Source organism: Notamacropus eugenii, chromosome 3, assembly GCF_028372415.1.
Source record: "Notamacropus eugenii isolate mMacEug1 chromosome 3, mMacEug1.pri_v2, whole genome shotgun sequence".
Lineage (NCBI taxonomy): Eukaryota > Metazoa > Chordata > Mammalia > Diprotodontia > Macropodidae > Notamacropus > Notamacropus eugenii.
In genome coordinates this window covers 167,650,626-167,676,487 of record NC_092874.1, presented here as the reverse complement: position 1 = coordinate 167,676,487, position 25,862 = coordinate 167,650,626, and the positions used below count along the sequence as shown (strand labels likewise).

Below are 25,862 nucleotides of genomic sequence, written 5' to 3'. Positions count from 1 at the left end.
CTTGGCAAAGATACTGGAGTGGTTTACCATTTCCTTCTCCAGCTCATTTGACAGATGAGAAAACCAAGGCAAAAGGGATTAAATGACTTGCCCAGGGTCATACTACTAATAAGTGTCTGGAGCCAGATTTGCACTCAGAAAAATGAGTGTTCCTGACTTCAGGCCCAACATTCTATCTACTGAATCATCTAGATTCTAGTCTGATGGTCCCTTATACCAATAGGTCTGGTTCATCTCTTTGTCTCTCCCTCCTCCCCACCCCCCAAAAAGAAACCTTATTGTGGAGTAAGTGAAAAGACTAGTCCTGTGCCTTTGAGTTGATTCATTAAAAAGAGTCAGTAGTTTGAGGAAGGGGGAGACAGAAGAAATAAGTTCCTATTGTCCAGTTGATCTACAACCATCTTGATTTTAGAAATTTGGTGCAGGAGAGTGGGAAAGTTAGACAGTGATTCTCAAACCCGACTTTGTAACCACCCAGAAGATTTCTAATACTATCTGAAGGAAAAATTAAAAAAATTCTCTGAAATAAATGTAAGCTTAATTGTTCGAATGCCGAACATAGTAATATCTGTTATCTAAAATCATGCCCAATTTAAATATTATTGGCATGTATCACTTAAGTCATATGTGCCAATAGAAAAACTACAACAGTTGAAACTGGTATCTAACATCAACACCCTAAAAGTCCATGAGATGGAGGGGTCTCCTTGAGCTCTAAAATGGGACAGTATTATTATTATTAGTATAATAATCGAGATAGTGATAATAAATAGCCCCCAATTATATAGCACTTTAAGTTTGCAAATTTACCTTCCTGACAACAACCTAGTAAGGTAGGTAGTATAACTATAATTATTCCTATAATCCTCACCCTGCTTTCCTGAGCAGGAATTTAGTTTTTATTGTTAGTTGAAAATGAGGAAAACATAGAATTTTAAGAGCACCTGTGCTTGCAACTCTGAGATAATGACAAATTCTGGCAAAATGGATTGACTTTTAGAGGGCTTTCCTCCCTACAAACCAGAATCAGTAAGAAGCAGAGTTGTCACATGGCATTGACTAGTCTTTCACCAGTGTGGCGTTCCAAAACTGGTTGCTTATTTAAATATCTGAAGTCTTTCAGAATGATCAAGGAAAGATAAAATATGTTCAATATAATATATTTGGTTGTCAGATTATCTTTGAAAATGTGTGGGGCTTTGAAGGATCTCTATGTGGCGACTCCTTCCGCTGTTGCAGGCTACAATTCTGCTTTTTCTCATACTGTAATTCTTCTGAAATTCTTCCCAAAGGAAAATGTTCATTTCTCCAATACTTCCTCAATTCTGTCATGGTACAGTTTCACAACTCACCAAGTTTAGTACTGGTGTCCATACAAAGACATCAAATGGTTATGAGAATATCATTCCTAGGTCACAGAGGTCATTCTATGTAAAAGTGCTTTGCTAAAAGCACTATATAAATGCTGTAGCTGTTATTATTAATATTTTCAGGTGAAATAATTGTCCTGCTTAACTTGAAGACATTTTAAGCAATATTGAGAGGAAAAAGGCTTTACCCTGGCTTCAAGTAAATAACAAATATTATAGGAAAACTGAATTTGGTCAGTGAACTAGAGAAACTCTATATCAGATGCTCCAAGTTCTTTCTTCTCTAAAAGAGACATGTATTTTTAGAAGGAACAAAACCTTCTCCTGTATTTGGAGGTTGTGATAATAATATGCATGATTATAGTGATCTGTCTCGATAGTGTCTTTGCTGTCTACTTTTAATGGTAATAAATATCCACTAAAGACAATTCTTTATTATGTGGGTTGTTTCCTTGGGGGAGGGGGGAGAACGATAGTCTCACACTTTTTCTGCATGAATATATTCAAAATATGCGTCACACACAGCCTGAAGAGACTGCATTGCTTCCTGACTCCTTAACTTATGCAGCCTAGCTGCTGTGATAATGTAATGGTTTGTGAAATAATAGCTGGAAATATATCAGCCCAGAATAACATACCAAAGAGTGTGGGTGCAAAAAGTTGATTATTATAATATTTTGAAAATGTTTTTATAGTGACATCTCACCATTTGGTTTCTTTTGCCAATATATATTTGTTTTAATCTCCCCCCCCATCCCAGCTAAAAATATCCAAATAAATGAAGATTTTCACCCAAAACTGGATATTTCACCTAAAATATCCAGATAAATGGGACAAATTGAAGTATAGTTTGCTGTCTTCACCCTTAACATTCTAATGAATTGGATATAATTTGCCCCTTTATGTATATACAGCTTACATCTATTCAGATCACATATAATCACATATAAACTTTATTTCATCCCAATACCCAAAGTTCATATCAAAATTAGGAATAAGTGTGAAAGGAGTAAGGAAAATTAGTTTGTGTCTGTGCAAAAGTGAATGTTCCTCAGTGAAGAACAGACTTTGTTTTGATGTTTTACTGGTTAAATATGAGAAATGGTCTGTCATTTTGTGCCTTCATTTTTTGTCTTTCCTCCCAAACCATTTGATTCTGGTTCATTGAGAGTGGTTTCAACGACAAATTGTATTTGATGTCTAGATAGCTAATATAGCTTATAACATATTACAAAAGACATATATATGCATATGCACATGTGTATTAATTATGATTATTTATACAAGTGTATATATATCTGCATACATACTGTGTATGCACACATATTCTGCCTCATAAGTCTTCTATTAATTTATATGGAGGTAGTGTAGACATGTGAAAAGAGCACTAGATTCCAAATGAGAGGATGTGGGTTCAGATCCTCTTTTTGTACCTTTGTGACACCTGAGTGATTGATGGTGAATCGTTTCTCTGAGCTTTAATGTTTGTAAATTGTGGTGGAGGGACTAGTTACCCATGAGGTCACTTCCAGTTCTAAATTAAGGACATGGCAAACCACCCAGTAATCTTTGCCAAGAAAAGATTAAATGAGGTCAAGAAGAGTCAGACATGACTGAAACAACTGAATAACCCCAATTTGTAAAAAAAAAGCATACTTTGCATTAGCCTCATGGCAGAGAAAATCCAGTATATCACAAGCAATCATTTCTTTAGTGATATGCAAAATAGTAAAAGAGGCAGAGGTAGAGATAGAAACAGACACCATATAACTAATTCTGTGCTTCCTCTTGCCTGATTTAGTAAGTCAATGACAGTTAGGAGTAGTGACCAACTTGATTATATCACCCTTCTCCAATGTTTCCCTGACCCCAGGCTATAACAGTTTCTCTTCAGGGATATAGCAGCCATGAAACAGGAGTTTAGTGATCAGGATAGCTACCTGGTAGTCTAGAGACCATTCCATTACTTTTACTTCTGACTTGGGGGGTAGTTAGGCTGTATATCACCTTGGGCAAGGGACTTAATTAGTCTATGAATCAATTTTCCTACTCTATAGAAGGTGAGGACAATCATGTCTGCTCCATCTCCTTCACTAGGGGATTTTGAGACTAAATTGAAACAAGAGTTAGATGTGTAAACCTTTTGGAAATAGAGATGAAATAGGTGAAAACAGGTGAAAGTATTATATGGTTAAATATTTGCAAAAATCAACCTCTAGTAACCTGAATGTCTCTTACTCACTAAGTGCTTGATGTAACTTTAGAAGGGCTTATTGCTTGGGAATCAGGGAGATATTGCTAAGCCTTTAGGAATATAGTGGCAAATGCCTCCCATTATTGCAGAAGCTTTCTCTCTCCTTTCTTGTTCTTTCCTTATATAAATATATGACTTAGACTCTGAAGAGTCTCATAAAACTACAGACAATATTAAGAGTCCAATTGAAATTGACGTTACATCATACATTCCAATATACCTTTATTGTCCATTACAGTGGGAAGTGAGACAGGATGGTCATACTAAACGCAAGACTATATCTCACATGAGTTATGATCCATCCCCTCCTCCTGACTTCCCTTCTGAGAGGTGAGATTTAATATGATTTCTAGAGTTCCAACAATGTACAAACTTTTCTCCAAGGACCAAAGAGTTCTTAGTACACATCTTTTAAAATCCATGTGAGTATAAGAAAATAGATCTATGTCTTTGGCATATATATCCCCAAAGAAAAGCAAACATGTTTTATGGATGCAAATCTATCATTGCTAATGATTAATCAACTGAACAATAGTGAATCAAAATAAAAGTGGATGTATTAAGTGTCTGATGGATAAATCTAATCATTCTAAATAGGAAGTAGAGGTCTCTTTATGCACATATACATAACCATACATACCCTGTCTATGCCTTTATATATACATCTATCTACACATATATTGGGCATATTATAAAGTATCTGATACATTACAAAACACTTTTCTGAAAAATATAATACTTAACTGTGGTACAAGTCTATTAAAAGATGGTTAAATTCCATCACAAGTGTATATCTTGAGTACCAACATGATGAAAGAGTTTTACTGTAATAATACTTTGCTATAATAATAATAACAATTAACATTTCTATAGTACCTACTATGTGCCAGGCACTGTACTAAGTGCTTTACAAATGTTATCTCATCTAATCCTTGCAAGAACTCCAGGAAGTAGGCACTAATATTATCCTCATTTTTACAGATGAGGAAACTGAGGCAAATAGAAGTTAAGTACTTTGCTCAAAGTCACAGAGCTAGTAAGTATCTGAGGAGGACTTTGAGCTCAGATCTTCCTGACTCCAAACTCAGTGTTTTATCCACTGTGCCACCTAACTTCCCTCCTATAATAGGCACTCAGGAAGTGTTAGCCAATGACAATTGATAAAAGGGTTGTACATCAAATTTTAAAAACTCTCAGATTTAAGCACCATAGATTATAGAGAAGTTGGTGTATATTTTTTTAAATGAGTGAAATTGTAGGGACAAAGCTATGCTCAAAATCCTTGGTTGCTTGTGGTTTCTCATTCCAGAGTATACTTCATGTTTTCTAAGACCTTAATCATATTTTCCCAATATCCCAAAATTAAAAATTAGGAATATATAAAAAAAGATCAAGATCATCCCAACTAAGCAATATTAACTGCTATGAAATACCAGGTCATCAACTCATCAGGAGAACCTTCTGTGATGCTTTTTACCTTACTCAGCCTTGCATAACACATTTATCTGAACCCTTGGCTTCTCCCAGGTGACAGTAAGAGTATTTAAAGAGGGGACCTTTTGTATTTATGGGAGTCCCTGCGCCTTGGCAACCCTGGGTAGTTATCACCTGCTACAGCCACAGGTGTGACCTTAAGTTCTTGCCAAGCAGCTTTGTTTTGACAGCTACAAACATTCCATTACCTAAATAAATTTCCTCAGACAAGGACAAATCATCATTGTTATTTTATTAGATCTTCTCTTCCAGGGGCTACCATAAAGTAAATACATTTTCAGGTGGTTAACAGAATAATTGTTAAGAAGACCTTGGAATATTTGAAAGACACACACCAAAAATCAGAGCTAATTTATCTGAAAAATTCAGAGATTTTTAATCAAGCAGCTGTACATTTGAAACCCCTCCCCCCCACAAAGCTTCTTAACTGCCTGATCTCTGGCTATTTCTTCCATTACACAAAAATCATCCTGTGGGAAAAAATGTGCAGCCCCTCAGCCTTAATGAATGTTCACCTTTCAGTCAAAGTCCTAAGAAACAATGGTGTATTTTTTTTAAACAAGCACTCAGATTTTTCATACACACTTCCAGAGGTAGTGACCCTTCTATCTCCTTCCTTCTCCTCCTCTTCCTCCACACACATACATAGCTTTAATAATCTAGTATCCAACTGTAGTCTCAAACTTTGCCCTATCCCAGATGAAAAGAAAAAATCTTAATTCCAATAGAGGATCATGCAATCCCAGTAACTAATTCCTCATGGAAAACGTTACTAATAACATAGTGGAGCTGGTTACAATTAAAATAAACATCTTCTCCCTTGCTAGGCAGCACTTTGCTTAGAGAATAACAGACCTCCCGCCCCGTTGCTTACCCTCTCGGCACTCCGTCTTCTCAGAGATCCATAAGGTATTTTGAACAAAAGTCTTTGGGACCTAGTCGGAGCCACTGCTGTCTGAATTACCATCGCTCACCAACTCACCCTGTATGTGTGGGTGCTCCCCTAGCAAAGAGAGAGACGAAGGCTTCTTCTAGAATAAGTGATAGTCTCCTGGAGATCTGCTAAACTATCAAGTAACAAAGAGGGTTTTACTTTAGACCACATGAGTCAAGATGTGGCTTGTCTGGGGAGAAAAATGGAAAGAGAGGGAAAAAAATAACTCAAGTCCTGCCACTCTAGGAGCATGTCTTAAGCAACATATCTTTAGCTTCCTTCTGTCTTTCCCTGTGCAGTCAGTTGGCTCAGCAGGGCTGTTGTGCCTCAGAAGTGGAAGAATTCAGCTTCTAGGGCAAGTGGTCCCAAAATGTCAACCTCACTTCTTGTAGTTACAGATGGGAACCAGGTCAGTTGTCTAATCAGAGCCCTATCAGGCATGATACATGGCATCACGTGATTCCCCACCCCCCTCTGCTTGCTGTACAGTAGATCACATGTTCACCTTAAAAAGAGTATCTACTATATCACCATCTGGTGCAGAGATTAATGCTAAATCTTGCATTTGGAATTTCCCTCTCTTCTGAACACAGGGAAAATATTTGAAGTCCAGAAACCCTACACATTGGGGATTTGGGAGAGCCAATGAATGTCTCAGTCATAAACTTCATATATTTTGGATCATCAATAAATGTACATGTTTGATTAAAAGGTTTTAATGCGTATGTATGTGTGTGTGAGAGAGAGTGTATGTGTGTACGTACACATATATATTTATACAGAGAGACAAAGAGGAAAAAAACAGAGACAGGGAGAAAGACACACAAAGAGAGAAAGAGAGAGGATAGAAGAGAGAGACACATACATATATACACAGAGTGAGTCTTGATGTAGGGACAAGGTGGAGAAATGATATTAATTGTATCACATGCCCCATGTGAATCAAATACAATCCATAAATTTGAAAATTAAACCGTTGTTTAAATGTCTGTGTTCCTGGGCATTTACTTTAATGTGTACTTGTAAACACAAAGAAATAATTGAACTTTACAAGAGTCTGAAACATAGTTTTATGAGTCAGACATCCATCAAGTTGCTGTTTCTGTTTCGATTACATTGTATTTATGATATAAGATACAATTCTGTTCTTCAGTGGAGCTCATTCAGAGTAAAAATAATCTTTATCTAGTCTCCCCTCTCTATCCCCCATGTGCTTACTGATCCCTGCAAAGGGAATGACGACAAAGAGACGAGTAAAAGGTTTTCTAGCTTGAAGACATTTTTCTTTCATATGTATTATTCCCATTTCTAGTTTTTATGAAAGAAGCTGGAATTTCCTTTGGAATAAACCCATATTATTCATTCAATCCCATATTAGCATGATATCACTCCTATGTTTTGAGAACTACCCTCTATTTATTCCCCAGAGAACAGTGTGCATTTTTTTGCAGTGGGAAGGGGAGGAGGAAATGAGGCTAGAAAAAGGGAGTGGGAGAGATGGGATGGAAAAGAAAGTTGTGTTTATCCAAAAAACTAAGTAGGAGTTAGAGCAAAAAGTTTGAGTTTTAAACTGCATGAAAAATGAATCAGGAAACAGGCACTTTAAAAAGCTAGAAAGAACGAAAGAAAGTGAAGTGAAATTTATGTATCCAGTGCAGACTTACATTAAGAGGCAGTTAAAGAAAGCATAGATTCGGTGTGGGAAGTATACAACAATTGGGCTCTGTCCGTAATTGGTTCCATATGTGCTGTTAGCAAATGAGTGAGTGAGACAGGGAGAGGCAGGAAAAGATGGAAGTCTCTTAAACATAACTTACTCATGAAGCTTCTTTGGAAAGACAGTTTCGAGTTACACATATTCTTTCCTCCCTTCTTTCCTCTATATTCTTGATTAAATTAAAAAACAACAACATCTCCATACATCAGGAATGTTACCTGACCATCTGAACCAAACAGCCAAATATTCTTCATTTTTAAATGGTGGCCTACCGTTTCCGAATCGCAAGGATAATACCAATTTCAGCATTATCTTCCCAAAAGCAAGTGATTGATTCACTGAACAGTTTCTTTCCTTTATTGTCCCCTGACTATTCCATAGGACAATGGGTCAGATCAGTTTAGGGGGTCATTCTGTCCCATATTGGCCCTGATCCAGGCAAAGCTCCTCAGGGGTTGGACTTCCTGTTTCCCATGGGCCATCACCAGGATGTCAGTGGAGCTCTCCAGGCTTCATGGCATACATGGTTCAAGCTGGAAGAAATATTCTGATGAGCTCAGTATAAGTGAAACAGAAACATATGAATTTTATTAAGCTTAAATTCTATGTAAACATAAATGTTAATGGAGGGAAACTATTCTGGGCCAAACTCCCATATGTTTGATCTCAACAAAGGCTCACTGATGGGACAGTTAACTCTGATGTCACAATTGTAACTCAGCAGCAAATAGAGATAAAAAATATCACTATTTAACATTATGATAAAATGTCTTCACTGTATCACCCCGGAGAGACTGGAGAACATGATTCGAAAGGTACTCAAAGGTCAGCCTATTCAACAGCATCTCCTTTATCCTTTGTGGATGGGTAGTTGAAATTCATTTGATGGGGCCAGCTCTTTAGGTTTAGACAGTATTTGCAGGAAGTTACTATTACAATGCAAATCTATTATCTAGGAGGGATAACACATAAACCCATTAGCAGACTAGCACAGATTCCTTTACAAGATTAGCTTGGAACGTCATAAAGCAGGGCTCTAAGAGACTGAAGCATGTGAAGCTGGGGGAAAGGAAGAGGGAAAGATCTGGGGAAAGGAATTGCCTGGAGGAAAGCTATATCAGCTAGGACGCCGGATGTGGGGGATGGGGACAGCCTGAGGATGAGACATCGGACGGTCCCGAAGGACTTCAAAATATGAGGAAAAGACTGCCCAAATGAGGATGGGAAAGGGAGGCATAGAAAAGACAAGCTTTAACATATTTTGCAATTTTGATCAAAGTGGACCTGGAATATCTGCCCTCATCTAGACCCAGTTTTTTATTTCTTTGATTGTCTCCAAGAAAAGATATTTGTGAAAACAATAGAAATGAAAGCACATAAGCATCAGCTATGCACTATTTCCAGAAAATATAATTTCAGCACACTGAAGCAAGATTCTTTGAATCAAAGGGATATTCCTAGTCAACAAGTCTGAGTCTGGTGACTCTGGTCTAAGATAATGTCCAGTCACTGAGAATTGTATTTTATAGTACTAGAATTTAAACAAGTTCTTTTAGGTTCTGCTGGAACATGGGATAAAACAAACTTCTGGGAGTAGTCAATCAAGTATTTATTAAGCACCAATTATGTGCAAGGTACCCTGCTAGGTACTCAGGATACAAAAATAAAAGCCAAATAGTCCCTGCCCTTGAAGACTTCATGTATTATTGGAGAAGAACATATAGAATCAATATTTGGCAATTTGGTGGTGTATGTGAAGCACTAGTAGCTGGGGACATTAGGGTGGAGTTTGAGTTGCTTTGAAGGAAACTAGGGATTCTATCAGATTCAGCTGAATAGAATGCATTTTAGGTATGGAAGACAGGCTGTAGAAAGGTTCAGAGATGGAAAGTGGAGGGCAAAGTATGGCATACTTGAGAGGAAGGACAAGTTGGATGGACCATAGAGGTTGTGAAAGGAAGTAATATATATTCTTGAAAAGTTAGATTGGGACCAGATTGTGAAAGGGGTAAAAAAAAATGTTTTTGTACATATTTAAGACAACAAGCAAAATTCAGGCCCTCTCTCTCTAAGGCTGACCATAAGTTGTGGAACAGTTGGAATCTTGGAAGAGGTAGAAGCAATTTCACCAAGAGGAGCTTCTTAAACATGTGAAATCATAGGTCTGAATACCTGACTCCCCCCAGTTCTATGAGTGCAAACTGAAAAGTTTCATTTAGGTTTAAGTCTCTGTAGGTACAACTCTTGTCTGAAGTAAGATTTCTTTTGCCTAGGGAAGACACAGTTCCTAGCAATGGCCAGGACATGTGGATAGACATCCATTTACATAATCTAATTGGAGAGATGCAGAAAGTTTATCTTGCTTAAACTATCTCCTATCACTGCCCCATAGATGTCCCCAAAATTTTCACTAATAGGGTCAGTTTTTTGGGAGTAGGTCATAGTGTCATAGAGTTAGAGCTGGAAGGTACTGTGAGGTCATCTAATCTAACCTCTTCATTTAAAAGATGGGGAGAATGAGAATTAGAGAGATTCAATGAGTCACAGAAGGTGACATAGGTCATAAATAGCAGGGCTAGGATTTTAACCCTGATCCTCTGACTCCAAATCCAAGTACACTTTCCATTACATTAGATCCCCTGTTACTTAAAAATAGTAGTGCACACTCAAGCTGTTAATACAGATTTGGTTGTTGTTATTCAGTCATTTTAGTTGTATCCAACTCTTCATGACCTCATTTGGGGTTTTCTTGGTAAAGATACTGGAGTGATTTGCCATTTCCTTCTTCAGGTCATTTTACACCTGAGGAAACTGAGGCAAACAAGGTTAAATGACTTCTCTGGGATCCCACAACTAGTAAGTATCTGAGGTCAGATTTATTCACTTTGCACCTAACTGCCCTCACGGATTTGGTTGTTCATTTGGATTATCACGTAGCAATCATTCAATTAATCAACAAGCTTTTATGAAGTAGTGACCTCGAACAAGAGGATACGAAGACAAAAATGAAACTCTCTTTACCCTGGAGAAGTTTACATTCTATGGCAGAAACAGCATATATGAAAATATATATGAAGTAAATACAAGATAAATTTTATGGTGAAAGAGGCACCAACATTGGGGAGATTCAGGAACGGCCTCATGCTGGAGGTCGTGTTTTGGCTGAGCTTTGAAGGAAGTTAGAAAGCAAGAAAGAAGAAGGAAATGAGGCCATAGAGTACATATGTGACAGTGGTGAATGCAATGAGGTTGTTGTACCTGACTGTTGGGAGCTGATATTTTGCTACTTCCAAACATTCCAGCATTTAATTATAACAAAGAAAACAAATAGTCTGGGGGATTCATGACCAGGAAGGACCGGCCAGAGCAATGACCTCAGCGTCCAGAGGCAGGGTCCTATGGCTGGCTGCAGGGGGCAATGTTCATACCAGGGTAATGAGTGGGGAATTTGTAGTGGGTGTGTAAGGAGGCACAAGTTCATAGCTGGATAACAAGTTAGTCTGGGAGCAGAGGTCATGTGATAAGGATCTACTAGAATCCTAGGTCCTTGGGGAAGGTCAAGAAGGTGGTATCTGCTTGAGGAAGATTAGCTCCAACAGAGGCTGAAGGCAATATATTAGAAAGAAAACATACTTTTTAAGGGTCAAAGTATACAAATTTCTTGAGGAAGGGAATGGTAGTGGGAGATTAAAACCTGAGGGAGGTGTAGAGATAACTTTGGGGCTCATAGGGAGAAGAATCTTTTCTCATTGGAATCAAAAAAGTAGACTGGAAGGAGTGGCCTTCCTAGGATTATAAAACAGTAGTCCTGGTAGGGACAGACTAAGGACTAGAGGGGAGGTTTGCCTACTCAGCCCTAGAATTCTTTCCAGATAACAGGGTGGGAGAAGCAGATTTTAGAGGGCAGTCTGCTGACCAAATTCATGGCAAAGGCATTAGAACCAAGTTAATGACACAACTGAGATGGGCCAGAAAGAATTTTAGGCAAGAAAGAAGGGGGAACTAAGAAGGAGTAAGCCCTAAGCTCCCCCATTGTTGCTAAAAACCATGATCAAATAGGAAACTTTGTCAGTTGTGACAATGATACCTTTCCAATTAATTACATCATTCTCCATGCTCGATTCCCAGTATGTCTATTCAGTAGTGTCTTGTAGTAAAATTCTTTTTAAAAAAACATTAGAGGGTGTAAATATGTTTTATATGATTGTACATGTATATAGCCTATATAGGATTGCTTACTGTCTTATGGAGTGGGGAAGGGAGAGAAGGAAGGAGGAAAAAATTCAGAACTCAAAATCTTATGCAAGTGGGTGTTGAAAACTATCTTGACATGTAATTAGAAAAAATAAAATCTTATTAAGAAGGAGAAAAAGTAGAGGGTGATATGCTACTAGGCAGACTAAAGGATGCATAAGAAAGTGGAGGAAATCCATTTTCCTCATGAAGCAGGGAATTTAGAAAAGCTACATGAATGGTTGAAGAAGAAATCCAAGAATTGAGCTGCTAGGAACAAAAATGAAAATGAAGCAGAGAGAACTGAAGGAGTTATCTTCATCACCCATGCTCCCCTAGGCCTGAGCCACATGACCTCACAACAAGGAATTTGAAGAGGTTAAGGAACCATTTGAGGAACAATCCAGTGGTGACCCAAGCAGTAGAAAATAGTCCTAAGAGAGAGTCTATCTGGAGGATGGGCCAGGTGGCCCTGAAAGTAAGATAGTGCCCAAAGGAGTGATAGAAGGTAACAAAGATAAATAATTTTAACTAGAGATGACTTTGATCCTAGAGAAGCAAATGGAAAGACTTTCTTCCCTCCCTTCTTGAGAGAACATAATTGATGCTAATACTCTCCTCCATTTGACTTGTAGAATCAAGCTGGATGACAACCAAGGTATCGCTCAGTATGGACATTTCTCAAGTGTTCAATATGTACTAGGCACCATGTGTTAAGTACTGGGGATGCACAGAAAGGCAAAAATAGAACCTGTTCTCAAGAAATTTACATACAAATGGAGAAGACAACATACAAAGAAATAGGTACAAGCATGATCCAAATGGAATAGATGGGAGGCAATCTTATGAGAGAAGGCTTTAATAGCTGGGGAGACTGGGAAAGGCCTCTTATAGAAGGTGGTCTTTAGGTTCAGACTTGAAGAGGTTAAGATGAGGAAAACAGTGAGTGATAATCAGAGCAAACACATGGAGATGGGAAATGGAATACATGTATGAAGACTAGCACATGGACTAGTCCAGTTAGATCATAGATAAGAAAACTGGAAAGGTAAGAAGGGATCATGTTGTCAAACAAAGGATTTTATATTTGATCCTGTAGCCCCTAGAAAACTTGAGTGCATGTATATGCATGGGGGTGGTGTGGTGTGATGAAGGTGGGAGGAGGGATTGACATGGTCAGACATATTTAGGAAATTTAGGAAAATCACTTTGGCAGATGTGTGGAAGATAGATTATAGAGGAGAGAGTCTTGAGGTCTGGGGACTTGTTAGTAAGTTATTGCCAAAGTTCAAGCAAGAAATGATGGTGAGCTTGAGCTTGTGTGGTGGCTGGGTAATGTATTCTCTTGTATGGTGCCTTAGAGTCATTATATGGTAAATAAAAATAGCTAATGATGATATGAAAAACAAGGGGGAATGATGCATCTTTACTAACTTCTATGGAACTATTATTGAGTGATAGAGGAGATGTTATGAAATCAGTTACAATTGTAACAGCAATTGGAACATTTATTATATACTCCCAATGGACGGCAACTGTGTGTGTGTGTGTGTGTGTGTGTGTGTGTGTGTGTGTGTGCCAGGGAAGATAAAATAATGTGAATAAAATTTTGATCATTGAAATTCCACACTCAGTCCTAATCTCTCCCTCCCCCTATCTTAAGCATTTCTTAGGAATATTTTTATTTCTTAGGAACATTTCTTAGGAATATTTTTAAAATACCAACACCAAGTTGAAGGGAATGGTGGAGGAGTATAGTCTGTTCAAGATGATTCCCCCAGGGTTCCAATAGTGAGTGATTCAGGGCTGAGTATGATGAAAAGCATCTTCAGTCCAAAGGATCAAAGCCATCTGGGAGGCAAGTAAAATTCTGCAGAAAGGGGCATCCCTACAACATGAGCATTCTCACTCAGTTTCCTGGAATAAGCAAAATTCAATAGCCTAAATGAAGGAAGATGAATCAACCATAAACACAGACAGCATTTATTTTTAATCAAATGTGAACAATCCAGAAAGGGAAGATGAGGAAAAGAGAGGAATCCCTGTCATTTTTCATCATTTCTTCCTAAATCAGCTAACCCCAAGGGCCATTTTCTCACTTTTTAGTATAAGAACAGATGACAGTTTTTAAGGGCTGGAATTTAGGTCAAACATACAAATGAAAGGTCTCTGAAAACTAGATCCTTTTCTGACATGAAGACCTCAAGAAACATCCATATAAATCCAAACATGCACAAAATCCACTAAGTCTCCACAGTTTATCTGAGAATGATTTTTTTTAAAATTTAAATTGTTTTTATTTGAAACAACTTAACAAACACCAAATAAAATGAGCATCACCATTTATAAAATGATTTTGCATTTCCTTTTTAGAAATAGAAGAAATTGCACATGTAACTTTCAAAACTGTCCTACTTCTCTCTTTGTTTTCTTCTGGCCTCCCTTCTATATTCTGCTCTTTTAAAAAGATAATGCTTCAGTGACCCTCTTTTCTTTTTTTGCAATCCTATCTCTAGGACTTTAAGTTTCTTTAAAGGTTACTACAAACTAAAGAAGGACTCCTCAAACTTTTAAGGAGATGTCCCAGATGAACCCAAGAACCTTGGAAATAGCGGTGTCCACTAGACCATTGGCCCTGCAAACAGCACAGACCCCACAGTCATCACTGAGTGGAGGAATTACCATGGGCCTACCTTCCTTGCCATCCCAACAACCAACTGCTGACCAATTTCCACCATTGGTTGGACAAGCTCAAGAGCCCTGGGTCCTCAAAGCTCCTCAGTCCTCAGGTCCTGCTTCTAGCCCAGTTCTGTCAACCATCATCCCAGGAAGTAACTACCATGGAGATGCAGCCTGGCAACTGCTTTTTCAACTGCTATGGCCAGAGTAACAAGATTTAGAAAGGAAAGTTCTCTCTACCAAAGCCCTTGGTACTGTCAAATGGTTTAGCATCAGAAGTGAATAAGATTGTAAGAAATGACATGAAAGAAAATGCATTACCATCTACTTTGCAGCCATACCCTAAGGACTAAGGAACCTTTCCATTTAAGTTCTAGCTAAAACATACTATTCATGTTGTCTCTTTGTATTAGAATATGCTCTCCTTGAGAGCAGACTGTCTTTTCATGTATTTGTATTGTTACTGCTTAGACAAGTGCTTTAAACATAGTAAACCCTTGATAAATGCTTTTTCAACAACCAGCCAATCAACTAATCATTTCTCACTATTGTGTTTTCTTCCTTGTTACTTCCTAAACCAGAAACAATCTCCACAAATTTTGCCAGTTAGGCCATCCAGGTATTGCATTATTTAGGTCTCTCTAAGACTCATTTTCAACCTTCTGAATTTTGCAAAAGCAGTATGAATTCTGTGTGATATCGCTGTAGAGTGACTTCTTTCAGCATCTTCCCTACATGTTGGGCATTACTTTGATGATTTGCTCATGTAGAATAAATTAGACTTGAATGGAACTGCTCTAAAAGAGATGTGGGCATGTGTCCAGTAGCCTGTAATACACCCTGCATACTGTATGCTGCTCTAGGATTGGGAAGAAAGCATTTTTAGACTTCTAGAAATTGCCCATAAGTCTGGCATCACAGAAATTTGTCCAGTCTTCTTAATGGAGAGAGTTCTATCTTGGCTATGTTCTTAAGGACGTCAAATAAGCAAATTCAAAGGCTCTACAGGCCAAGCTAATTCTAGGAAGCCAATACTATAGATGGTGATGCCATTACATAGTTTCTGTTATGATGTCTACTACTTCGAGTCATCATGTTCTATATCTTGTCACTGGACCCAGAATGACTCTGGAGGAGAAAGTGAGGCTGGTGACTTTCCACAGCCCTCCCTCACTTAAATCCAATTCCCTTGCAAATCGTGGTATCAACTTCCTTAATGTCATGGTCACCTTCGAGAAGAAAGGACAAATCACAGCAGCCTACTCTATCAGGCAGCAAGCATTTATTAAGCTTCTATTATGTTCGAGGAATTGTGGTAGGCACTGAAAATACAAATACAAAAGCTGAAATGATCCTTCCTCACATGGAACTTGCAAAGGGTGACTACAGTGAAATTTATAGCTCCACAATTATGTGATATAATAGTGATGATAGCTTTGAGCCTTGAGTACCTTGAAACACAATTTTCTGTAGAGGTAGTAGGGTGATGACAAAAGAGCTTAGACTAAAGAAGCGTTTCTTAACTCCTGGAGCTCTGTAAAGCTGTATTTTGGAAATAAATATATATCTGTGTGTATATGCATGCACACATACACATACACACATGTATATATACATATACATACAAACGCACATATGTATATACACATATGTGTATATACATACATGCACATATATACGTATACATATAAACACACACATATATACATATACATGTATATGTAAATATTTAGGACATATAAATTAATAACCATTTCAATATGTTGAATTCCCTTTGTAATTCTATAAATTGTATTTTATACATTTTAAAACTCTATTCTTAGGAGTGCATAGTCTTTTGCAGATTACCAAAGGGGTCCAAGATACACAAAAGGTTAAGAGATGGTAAGACATGCTAGGGAGAGTGACATATTTGATCATAAGATCATAGATTCAGAGCCGGGAGGGTACTTAGAGTCCATTAAAAGACTTAAATTCAAATCTCAGATATAAACCCATACTAGTGGCCTGGTAAATCACATGACCTCTCTAACCCTTCATTTCCTCACTTGTAAAAGAAGTAGATTGGGCTTCTGAGATGATCTCTAAGATTTCTTCCAGCTTGAAATCTTTGCTCATCTTCTTTTACATATAAATAGGAACAGCTTTAGTTCTCTCACACCATGGTCCACATCTGGTCTTAGTGTATGATTCACCAGAGACAAGTATTTCGGGTGCCCTGTCCATGTGTTTGGCTAAGTCAGGCGATTTACAACTGCAACATGGGTTAATGGGCTGTTCTGCATTGTGGTAATAGCTTATTGCTTGTATTATTAGGAGTGATGTCATGTCCAAACCGTGAGTAATCAATAAGGCTGCCAGGACATGTGGGTGATTAAGCGGGTAATAAGTTGCCCTGAACTGGGTTGCCTGAAGATGGGATTTCAAGACCATTTTGCAAAACCCTCTTTCATGAGCTATCACTTGTGGATGGATTTTGATAACTAGTATTGATCTACCATGTTTATGAAGTGCAGTGAGCACAGGGTAAACCGTGTAATTGCACCAGCAGTGGTAAGATAAATAATGTTTTTATCTATGGTATTGACTGCCTGGGATTAGCTTGGATATATAGCATATCTCTGAAACACAGTCAATGTAATGTTGACTTTTGCTCTTTCCCAGGCTTAGATTCCAAGTTCAGGTCATCTTTGAGTAAGATAACTCAGTGGCAAAAGATCAACTTTAAAATCTGCTTCTAATTTCCACACTACAACCCCACCCCCAGGAGGAATTTAACACAGAGTTATCTTTAGCTGGTCATCCAACTTCACATGATCCCTCTGATACATTAACTAACACCAAACACCACTAAGATACATGTAAGGATGTTGAAGGGTAAAATCTCTTTCTCCTGCGCCTAGTCTTGTCTCAGAGTGCATTTAACTGATTCCCAAGGGCCCATAGGAAAATCTATGTGTTTTATGTCTTTTAGAGGCAGTGTAGTGGGGTGAAGGGTTGGAGAGTGGGAGGGATGTTTACTAAGAATTCTGCCTAGCATCATGGGAATTTTCCTAGTCTACTTAATGAAGAATGTCTAGCCCTGATTTTAAAAGACATCAAATCACTAGAAAATTAACAGGTTCTATGGTCACTGAACACCATTTCCAATGCACCAGGAGAGGTGTAGTCAGAATACAATAAATGTACAGTTCCCACATTCCCCTCTCAGGCTGACACTACCCAACACAATCTTCGTTTCCTCATTTGCATGAAGAGACAAAAGTCCAATTCAAAGCCCCCAAGAGTTGAAAGTTCACAACTCTAAAGAACTTCAGGGAACTGAAAACAGTTCAAGGAAGCCATGCTTGTTACTATAATCTAATACTGAGAAACACCAACCATCTCTGATATGTTTTCTGGAGTAGAGATTGTTATATGTACTCATTCCCAATGGACTCATAGAGTAACTGAGCACTTCTCCTTTACAGAGATGCTGTACGGATGAATTAATTAATGTTTCTCCTTTAGAAGCAGAAAGTACAATCTAAAGACTTAAGAATTATTATTAGATGATTAAATTAGGTTCATTGAAATAGGCATCAGGTCAGTTCAGCCACAACAAAGCACATATGGTACATTACAAGTTTTCCCCAAAGGGCAATTAACCTCTCCTTTTCTCAGTTGTAAATAACAGAATTTGATCCTTTACACAGCTGCCAGAGTGATTTTCCTAAAGCCCAGATCTGCTGATGTCACCACCACTCCTACTAAAAAAGCCTCTTCCAATGGCTCTCCATTACTCCTAGGATCAACTATAAACTCTAATATTTAAGGCTCATCAAACCTCCCTGTTCTTCTTACACATGGCTCTCCTCTATGCACTTTATGACTCACTCATGCTGGCCCACCTGCTCTTCATTATTTACGAGACTCTATTTTCCCTAGAAGAAAGTATTTGGAGCAGTGGCTAGAGTTCAAGGTCTCAGGTCAGCAATTAGGGCTTGAACCTGAGTTCAAATGTAACCTCAGACACATCCTAGCTGTGTGACCCTGGGTAAGTCTTTTAACCTCTGTTTGCCTCAGTTTTCTTAACTGGAGAAAACAGGGATTATACTAGCATCTACTTACAGGGTTGTTATGAGGATCCAGTGAGATAGTATTTGTAAAGCAGTTAGCACTATGCCCAGAACATAGTTTCCTTCTGTCTTTCCCATTAGATTTCTCTTCCAAAGACACTTTATATCTGCTTTGCATATATTTCTTAAATATGTACATGTTAAGTCAACAAGAATTTTTTAAGGGCTTGGGACCATGCACTGTGCTAAGGGATGAGAGTACAAACACAGGCAGAAAGAAAGACAGTCCCTGACCACAAGGAGCTTACTTCTAGGACAGTAATACATAACACATAAAAGGAAGCTGAAAAGTGGGGGATGGAGGGGTGGGCATGGTAAAGAAAGGGTTTTGGAGAGTCTGGAGGAAAGCCTGTAGAAGAAGACAAGGCTTCCTGGGCTTCCCCCTTACAACAGAGGATTTGGGAGGAACCAGAGAATCAGAGGGAGAGACTGAAGGACAGAGGGTACTTCTAGTCCAGGGGTAGAGTAAGCATCTAGGGTGAAGAGATTTCTGTGGCATAGTATATTCTTTGTAGGATTACATGATATAAAATGCATATAAAGTGTAGTGTTTTCATTTCATTGTCACTGTTTTTATTTTTTCATTTTTATAATTGACAGGATGATAGAATGTAAACTCTCCGTTAGGCAGAGTTATTTAATTTTTGTCTATATCTCCAGTGTTTAGCACAATGTCTGACACTTGGTAAGAGCATAAATGTTTGCGGTTTGATTGATGGACTGTTGGTATGTTGGAGAGGCTTTCTATGGATGAAAGTCATCGGGAAAAATTCAATTGGTTCAAGGGAAGGACAAATGAAATGAACCCAACTTGACCTCTCCTTTTGTGATATTCACTGATACCCTGCTACTTGTATCTGACATGGACAAGAATAAAATGGGTGAATTGGACAAGCAACCTATCCTTCTAACTGAGCCATGCAGTCTAGTTCTTCCTGTTGATTTAACCTAGAGACTACTCTGCATTTGGTTTATTTGATAGAGTCACAGTATCAAGACTGTCTCTTTTAGCATGGACTGGAGCGATTCAATCTTATGGGGTTGTAAATGGGAATATACAAGTCTCTTAGCTATTGTGTTAGTTAGTCCAACAAGAAGGTTGTCAGAGGCTCTGCCAGGTTTCTACTTCAAACCTTTCTTTGTGGCAGATTTATTCATGGTCTCAGCCTCCTGAAGCTACTATTGGAGCATTTAATCCAAGCAGTAATCCGTTCTGAGAATAGGTACACTGACTGCAAATAGCTTGACAGTGATGAGGGAAATAGGAAACCACTAAAAAAAAAAAAAAGGAGACATTAACTAAAAAAAGAAAAGCTAGAGATATCAGTGCTTTTTTCTATTTATATTTTTATTTTTTGGTAGAAGGAGGCAGACCTGTTATTCTGTCCTCACAGGGCAAACTCTCTCCTCTGCGACAGATAACAACTTTTCTGTAATGTAGAATCTTATGGAATTGTCTGAGTCACTGAGGGATTACATGAGCTGCACATCCATGGTTACAAAACCAGTGTGTATCAAAGGCAGGACCTAAACTCAGAGCTTTCTGACTTCTGTGCCAAACTGCCTCTTGGTGCACTACAACTCAAGGATATTGTTTATAATAATCTTGAGTCATAAAGATAATGGTAAATTCTACTTATTATGTTGTTGAAGTAGAGAGAGAAGTGTGTTTTTAATACATTTTTGAGAAATATTTATATCCCAAATAATTCAACTAGGGTTAAGCTCAAATACTCGAAGGGGTTAAGTGTCAGCCACAAAACCCTTATGTAAAATAACGTTTTCTCTAAAAATACTGGTCTTATGAAGTGTTAATGCATTACTCTTTTAAATGTATAATATTCTTTCTTTTTACACCTCATGGTGTTTTCTATTCCTGACTTAAGATTGCTATAAAGCAAGTTCAGAAAGCCTAATGGTATAGCCACAAGCAATTACAACAATGAATACATTTAGAAGTGTCTTGTTTTCCTGGACTGGGAAGCTAAAGACAGAGAGTAGCTCAGTGGCTAGTGCTGAGGCTGGAGTCAGTAGGAACTGGGTTCAGATTCTTTGGCTGACACTTAGGAGTGGATGTGAGCAAAACACGTTTCCTCTCTGAACCTCAGGCAATTTTCTAATACTTAAAGTTAGAAAGATCAGTTAAATGACAGACTCTTGACATTTTCATGTATAAAGCTAAGAAATGAAGTTGATTTGATGATAGATCATGAAATCTCAGGCTTTGCTCAGATACCATCTCTCAATTCATAGCATGTCCTTTCCAAAATCACTGCCATTTACTTTGTATATATTTTTGTATTTACTTACCTGCACACATACGTAACATAAAGTAAGTGGCAGCTTCTCCCGGCCCTTCTTGTATTTCTAATGCCTAGCATAGTACATTGTCCAGAGAAGATGTTTAAATTTAAATTTCCAGAGAGGATGTTTCTTACTTCAGTAAGCCTGGTCAGGAAAACAAGAAACTTACTAAATATATTCATTGTCATAATTGCTTGTGGCTATAAGATTAGACTCTAGACTTGCTTTAAAGCAATTTCAAATCAGGAATAGAAAACACCATGAGGTGTAAAAAGAAATGATATTATACATTTGAAACAGTCAGCTTGGAAGAAGGGGAGCATTCCAGGCAAGGGACAGCCAGAGAGAAGATGCTTCATCTCCCCACTCCAGGTGTTCTCTTTGGCTGTTCCTCTGTCCCTACTGACCTCCTTGACTTCCTTTAAATCCTAATAAAAATCTCACCTTTAAACTGGAATCCTTTCGCCAACCCCTTTTAATTCTAGTGCCTTTGCCCTGTTGCTTGTTTTCTGTTTATCCTGTGTATAGTTTGCTTTGTATAGATTTGTGTGCTTGTTACCTCCTTCATTGGATTATAAGGTCCTTGAAGGCAGGGACTGTCTTTTGTCTCTTTGTGTATCCCCAGGTCTTAGCACAGTGCCTGGAACAACATAGAGACTTAACAAATGTTCATTGATTGACCTCAGCAGTCACTGAATCAAGCCCAGTGAATATTTAATACTTTTTTGGATTGATCGATTGCTTATTGAATTCCCTGAAATAGAATTCTCCTCTTCAATGGAAGGCTTGCTCAGATGGCATTAGCTCTTTGATTTTTTCAGTGTATATACTCCATCCTAAATCAGGAGTTCGTTTGGTTTCACGAGTCCCTTTTGCAGTGTGGTAAAGCCAATGAGCACCTCAGAATATTGATTCTAATTGCATAGAGTAAAATACATAAGCTTACGAAGGAAGCCAAACACATCGAAATACAGTTTTCACAAAATGTTAAAAAAGTTTGTGGGACTCCATTTTTTTGAAAGTTACATGCCAATTTCATTACATATCTGAATGGAATAGCAAATTGCACAGATCACTTTTTTTTTTAAGTTTATGGATCTCTACTTTACTGAAGTAAAGTTCAGTGGCTAGAGCAATGTGATATTTGGCTTATTTTTTTGGAGTGAAGTAACTGAAATATTTTCACATGGAAGAGGGATTAGGGCTTATTCCACTTGGCTCTAGAACTAGCAGTAGGTGGAATTTACAAGGAAACAGTTTTATTTCTAAAAAGGAAAATTCTCCTAAAGTGGCTTTGGAAGTTAGTGAGTTTCCTCTGGATAGAGGCATTAAGCAAAGAGTTAATGGCCACTTGGCAGGAATGCTTAAGTCCAGAATCCTGCTTCAGGTAGAGATTGAACTAGGTGACTTCTTAGGTCCCTGCCAACTTTGACTTTCCTTAATTCTGTGCCTTGAAATCTCTGAATAGCATAGTAGGAGAATGCTGATAGCCCTGAAGAACAAACATTCAATATCAGTCTAACATTTAATAAACACCAGGTACAGTGGATGGCATGCTGGGCATGTAGTCAGGAAGCCTCACCTTTTTGAGTTCAAATCTGGGCTCAGACACTTACCAGTTGTGTGACCCTGGGCAAGTCACTTAACCCTGTTTGCCTCAGTTTCCCCATCTGCAAAATGAGCTGGAGAAGGAAGTGGTAAGAAATTGCCAAGAAAACCCCAAATGGAGTCACAGAGTCAAACATGACTTTAAACAACTGAACAACAACTTTGTAGTGGACCTATTTAGTAGTTTTGTGATTTTCTTTAGTTTCAGTCAGATAGGAATCAAGGCAAAAGATGGTGGGAGTAATCCAAGACTGACTTTTGGGAGTACAAGATTGGTGAGAAGGTGAGGGGGGAAAGGACTAGAAAGAGGAAGACGATACAGAGTTGAATTGGTTCACCAAAGAGCCAAGATGGGGAAGAAAGCAAAGTGTAGTCAGTACAGAGGGGATGGCTGGGGAATAAACTATGGTATGGAAGGACTGAATGTCACAGTAAGGATGAAGAACAGGATTTGGGGTTGCAAGGCAGAGGAAGAGGTGTGATGACAACAGAATGTAAGCAGATAAAGTAGTTTTCAGAGTTCACCAACATGGAAGTGTTGTATTTCTGGGTGATGGTAAGATTAAGGGTATGACCATATCTGTGTGTAGCTAAGCTGGAGTAGAAGAGAAGATTTTGTGGAATGAGTAAGTTGAGGAACTGGGAGGTTAGAGTGTTTGAAAGAGGGAGGTTAGAACTACATCGTGGTGGTCATTAAATGGCAGGAATTTGTATATTAGTCTGTAGGTTAATGAGGAACCATTTAAGGTTTCTGAGTAGGGAAATGAGACAGAATCACGATCTCAGAGGTCATCAATTTCACCTGTTTCATTTTACTGCTGAAGAACCTGAAACCCAGGGAGATTAAGTCACTTGTCTGTGGTCATGCAAGTACTAAGCATCAATGGTGGCATTTGAATCCAGGTTCTCTGACTTCAGAGCAATCAGTCATTCCACTAGCACACACAGGAACACAGGATTTATTGTTGAAAGACACCTTGGAGATTCACTACTCCAACCCCTTTGTTTTATAAATGAGAATACTGAGGCTAAGGGAGGTTAAGTGCATTGCTTGCCCAAGATCATGTAGGTAGGAAATTGCAAAGCTTGAATTTATACTTGATTCCTCTGACTACAAATCCTGTTCTTTTTCCATAATACCACCTTGCCAGACCAGAGTAGTTTAGAGACAAAAGTTCCTGAAAATGGCTTTACATCCCTTAACTGAGCTCACATTTAGGGCTACCATATTTGGTCTACCGCTCTCTCTCTCTCTCTCTGAGATACATGTGTGCCATTTCTACTCATATGCCTACTGGCATGGCCTCTCACTAAGCTGCAGCCAGAGAACCCAGAAGTGATGACAGCTAATTATGAAATGTCATGTCTGATGTCTCCCTTTTATCTCATCTTGCAGAAGCTACCGAATCTAACAAAGCCCTCCAGTGGCCCTTTGTGATTCGGGACAGGAAGTGTCAATATGGCAACAGCTGTTCTTGAGATAGTGGGATGACAACCTAAGGAGTATATTATGGGTTGGGGTGGGGAAAGGGAAGGCTAATGAGAATCTGATGCAAATTTTCATTCCAGACAGTTAAGCTCAGGTGAGAGAGCCTGTGAACGCTTTGGCAGCAGAAGGCAGGATTGTGTGGAAGAGAAGCCTCTGTAAATGTCAAGCTGTTGATGGCTCTGATCCTTTCACACTCCATAGAACATCTAGTGCTGTTCTTGAAGGTCACTCTTTCCCTCAACCACGGGTAGGTTTGAGTGGTGGCAGAAGGAAAAAAATTCTGTTTATTAAGCTTCATAGTTGTAGATACAGACACCATGAAACATGGTGGGATAAGGATGGAGATGTTCATAGATTGACTCAGGTCAGATGAGGCAACAGGGGCTAGATCACATTCATAGACTTAGAGCTGGGAGAGATCTCAGAGGTTAGCCAGTCTATCCCTTTCATTCTATAGATAAGGAAACTCAGTGCAATGGAGGTAACACACAGGTAATGAAACTCAGGGACAGTCTATACAGCACCACAATAACTTGTCAGTTCATTGGGTGGAAAGCAGTCAGTAGTCTGATTTTAAATTCCTCAAAGTGATATAGTGAATTGAACACTGAATTTGAATCTGGGCTCAGCCATTCACAAACTGTGTTACCTTTAGAAAAGTTAACATACTCTTTGATTCTCAGTTTCTTGATCTGTAGAATGGGGATAAGGATACATTTATTACCTATCTTAAAAGGCTGTTGTAAGGAAAACATTTTGTAAACTCCAGAACACCAAATGATCATATGTTCACTTTTATGAGTTACTATTATTTAGCACTGAAGCTTGTTCATTTGTGATTGTATGAAAGGAGAGAGACTAAAAAATTTGTGGAATAAAATTTTCACTTTTCACCAGTTTGGTGGCGACACAAAATACAAAGTTCACCAGTCTGGTGCTCAGGACAGGAACCTCATAAACTGCTATATTCCACCCATGGGGATCCCTTTCTTTTAGATCCTTACTTCCTCTTTGCATTGTCGTCAGTTAATCAATCCATAAATGTTCCTTAGCACCTACCTAGCATTTATGTAGGACTTTAAAGTTTATAAGGCACTTTAATTAATCAATAAGCATTTATTAAGCACCTACTGGGTACCAGACTCTGTGTAAACCTTTACAAACATTATTTCATTTTATCTTTAGTGAGGAAACTGAGGCAGAGGTTAAGTAACTTGCCTGAGGTTACAGAGATAGTAAGTGTCTGAGGCAGAATTTGAACTCAGTTCTTTTTGATTCCACATCCTTGGCTCTATTAACTGTGCCTCCTTACTATTTAATATACCAGGTAAATACAGTTATCCCACCTTTCAACTTTCCCCATTATTGTTTTGATATAGTATAGGTTGGTATAAGAAATCAAATGGAAATTTGGGGGAAGTTTTGTGGAGGCTGTAGATGATACTCAAAGGTCAGCAGATAACAGAAAAAGAACTCAGAAATTCATAAAATTGTATAATATCAGCCCAAATTTATAATAAGGTACTATAAACACCCCATAGAAGAAAAAGAAAAATTCAGACTTCTCTGGTACCAAGGGAGGGCCAAAACATTTTACCTGGATTTTCCAGATTGGTGGCAGGAGGAGGACTGCACCCCTAACCCCCATGATGTGTAAGGGAT

General features: G+C 38.4%; 1 protein-coding gene and 1 long non-coding RNA gene across 5 annotated transcripts in view; one reads left to right on the top strand and one right to left on the bottom strand.

Annotated features, from left to right (window-relative positions):
* FRMD4A (FERM domain containing 4A) overlaps positions 1 to 25,862 on the bottom strand; it is a 547,164-nt gene that overhangs the window by 380,978 nt on the left and 140,324 nt on the right. For 2 of the 4 annotated variants that reach the window (XM_072653269.1, XM_072653267.1), the window contains exon 2: positions 5,993 to 8,302. The exons of the other annotated variants lie outside the window; for them this stretch is intronic. In XM_072653269.1, coding sequence (XP_072509370.1) covers positions 5,993 to 6,085 — 93 coding nt within the window. In that variant the 5' untranslated portion in view covers positions 6,086 to 8,302. The remainder of the gene's footprint in view (positions 1 to 5,992; positions 8,303 to 25,862) is intronic. 4 annotated transcript variants of the gene reach the window in all.
* LOC140533507 (uncharacterized) lies at positions 8,532 to 15,203 on the top strand. The gene is made up of 2 exons (XR_011976944.1): positions 8,532 to 8,594; positions 14,519 to 15,203. It is a non-coding gene; the product is annotated as an uncharacterized lncRNA (long non-coding RNA).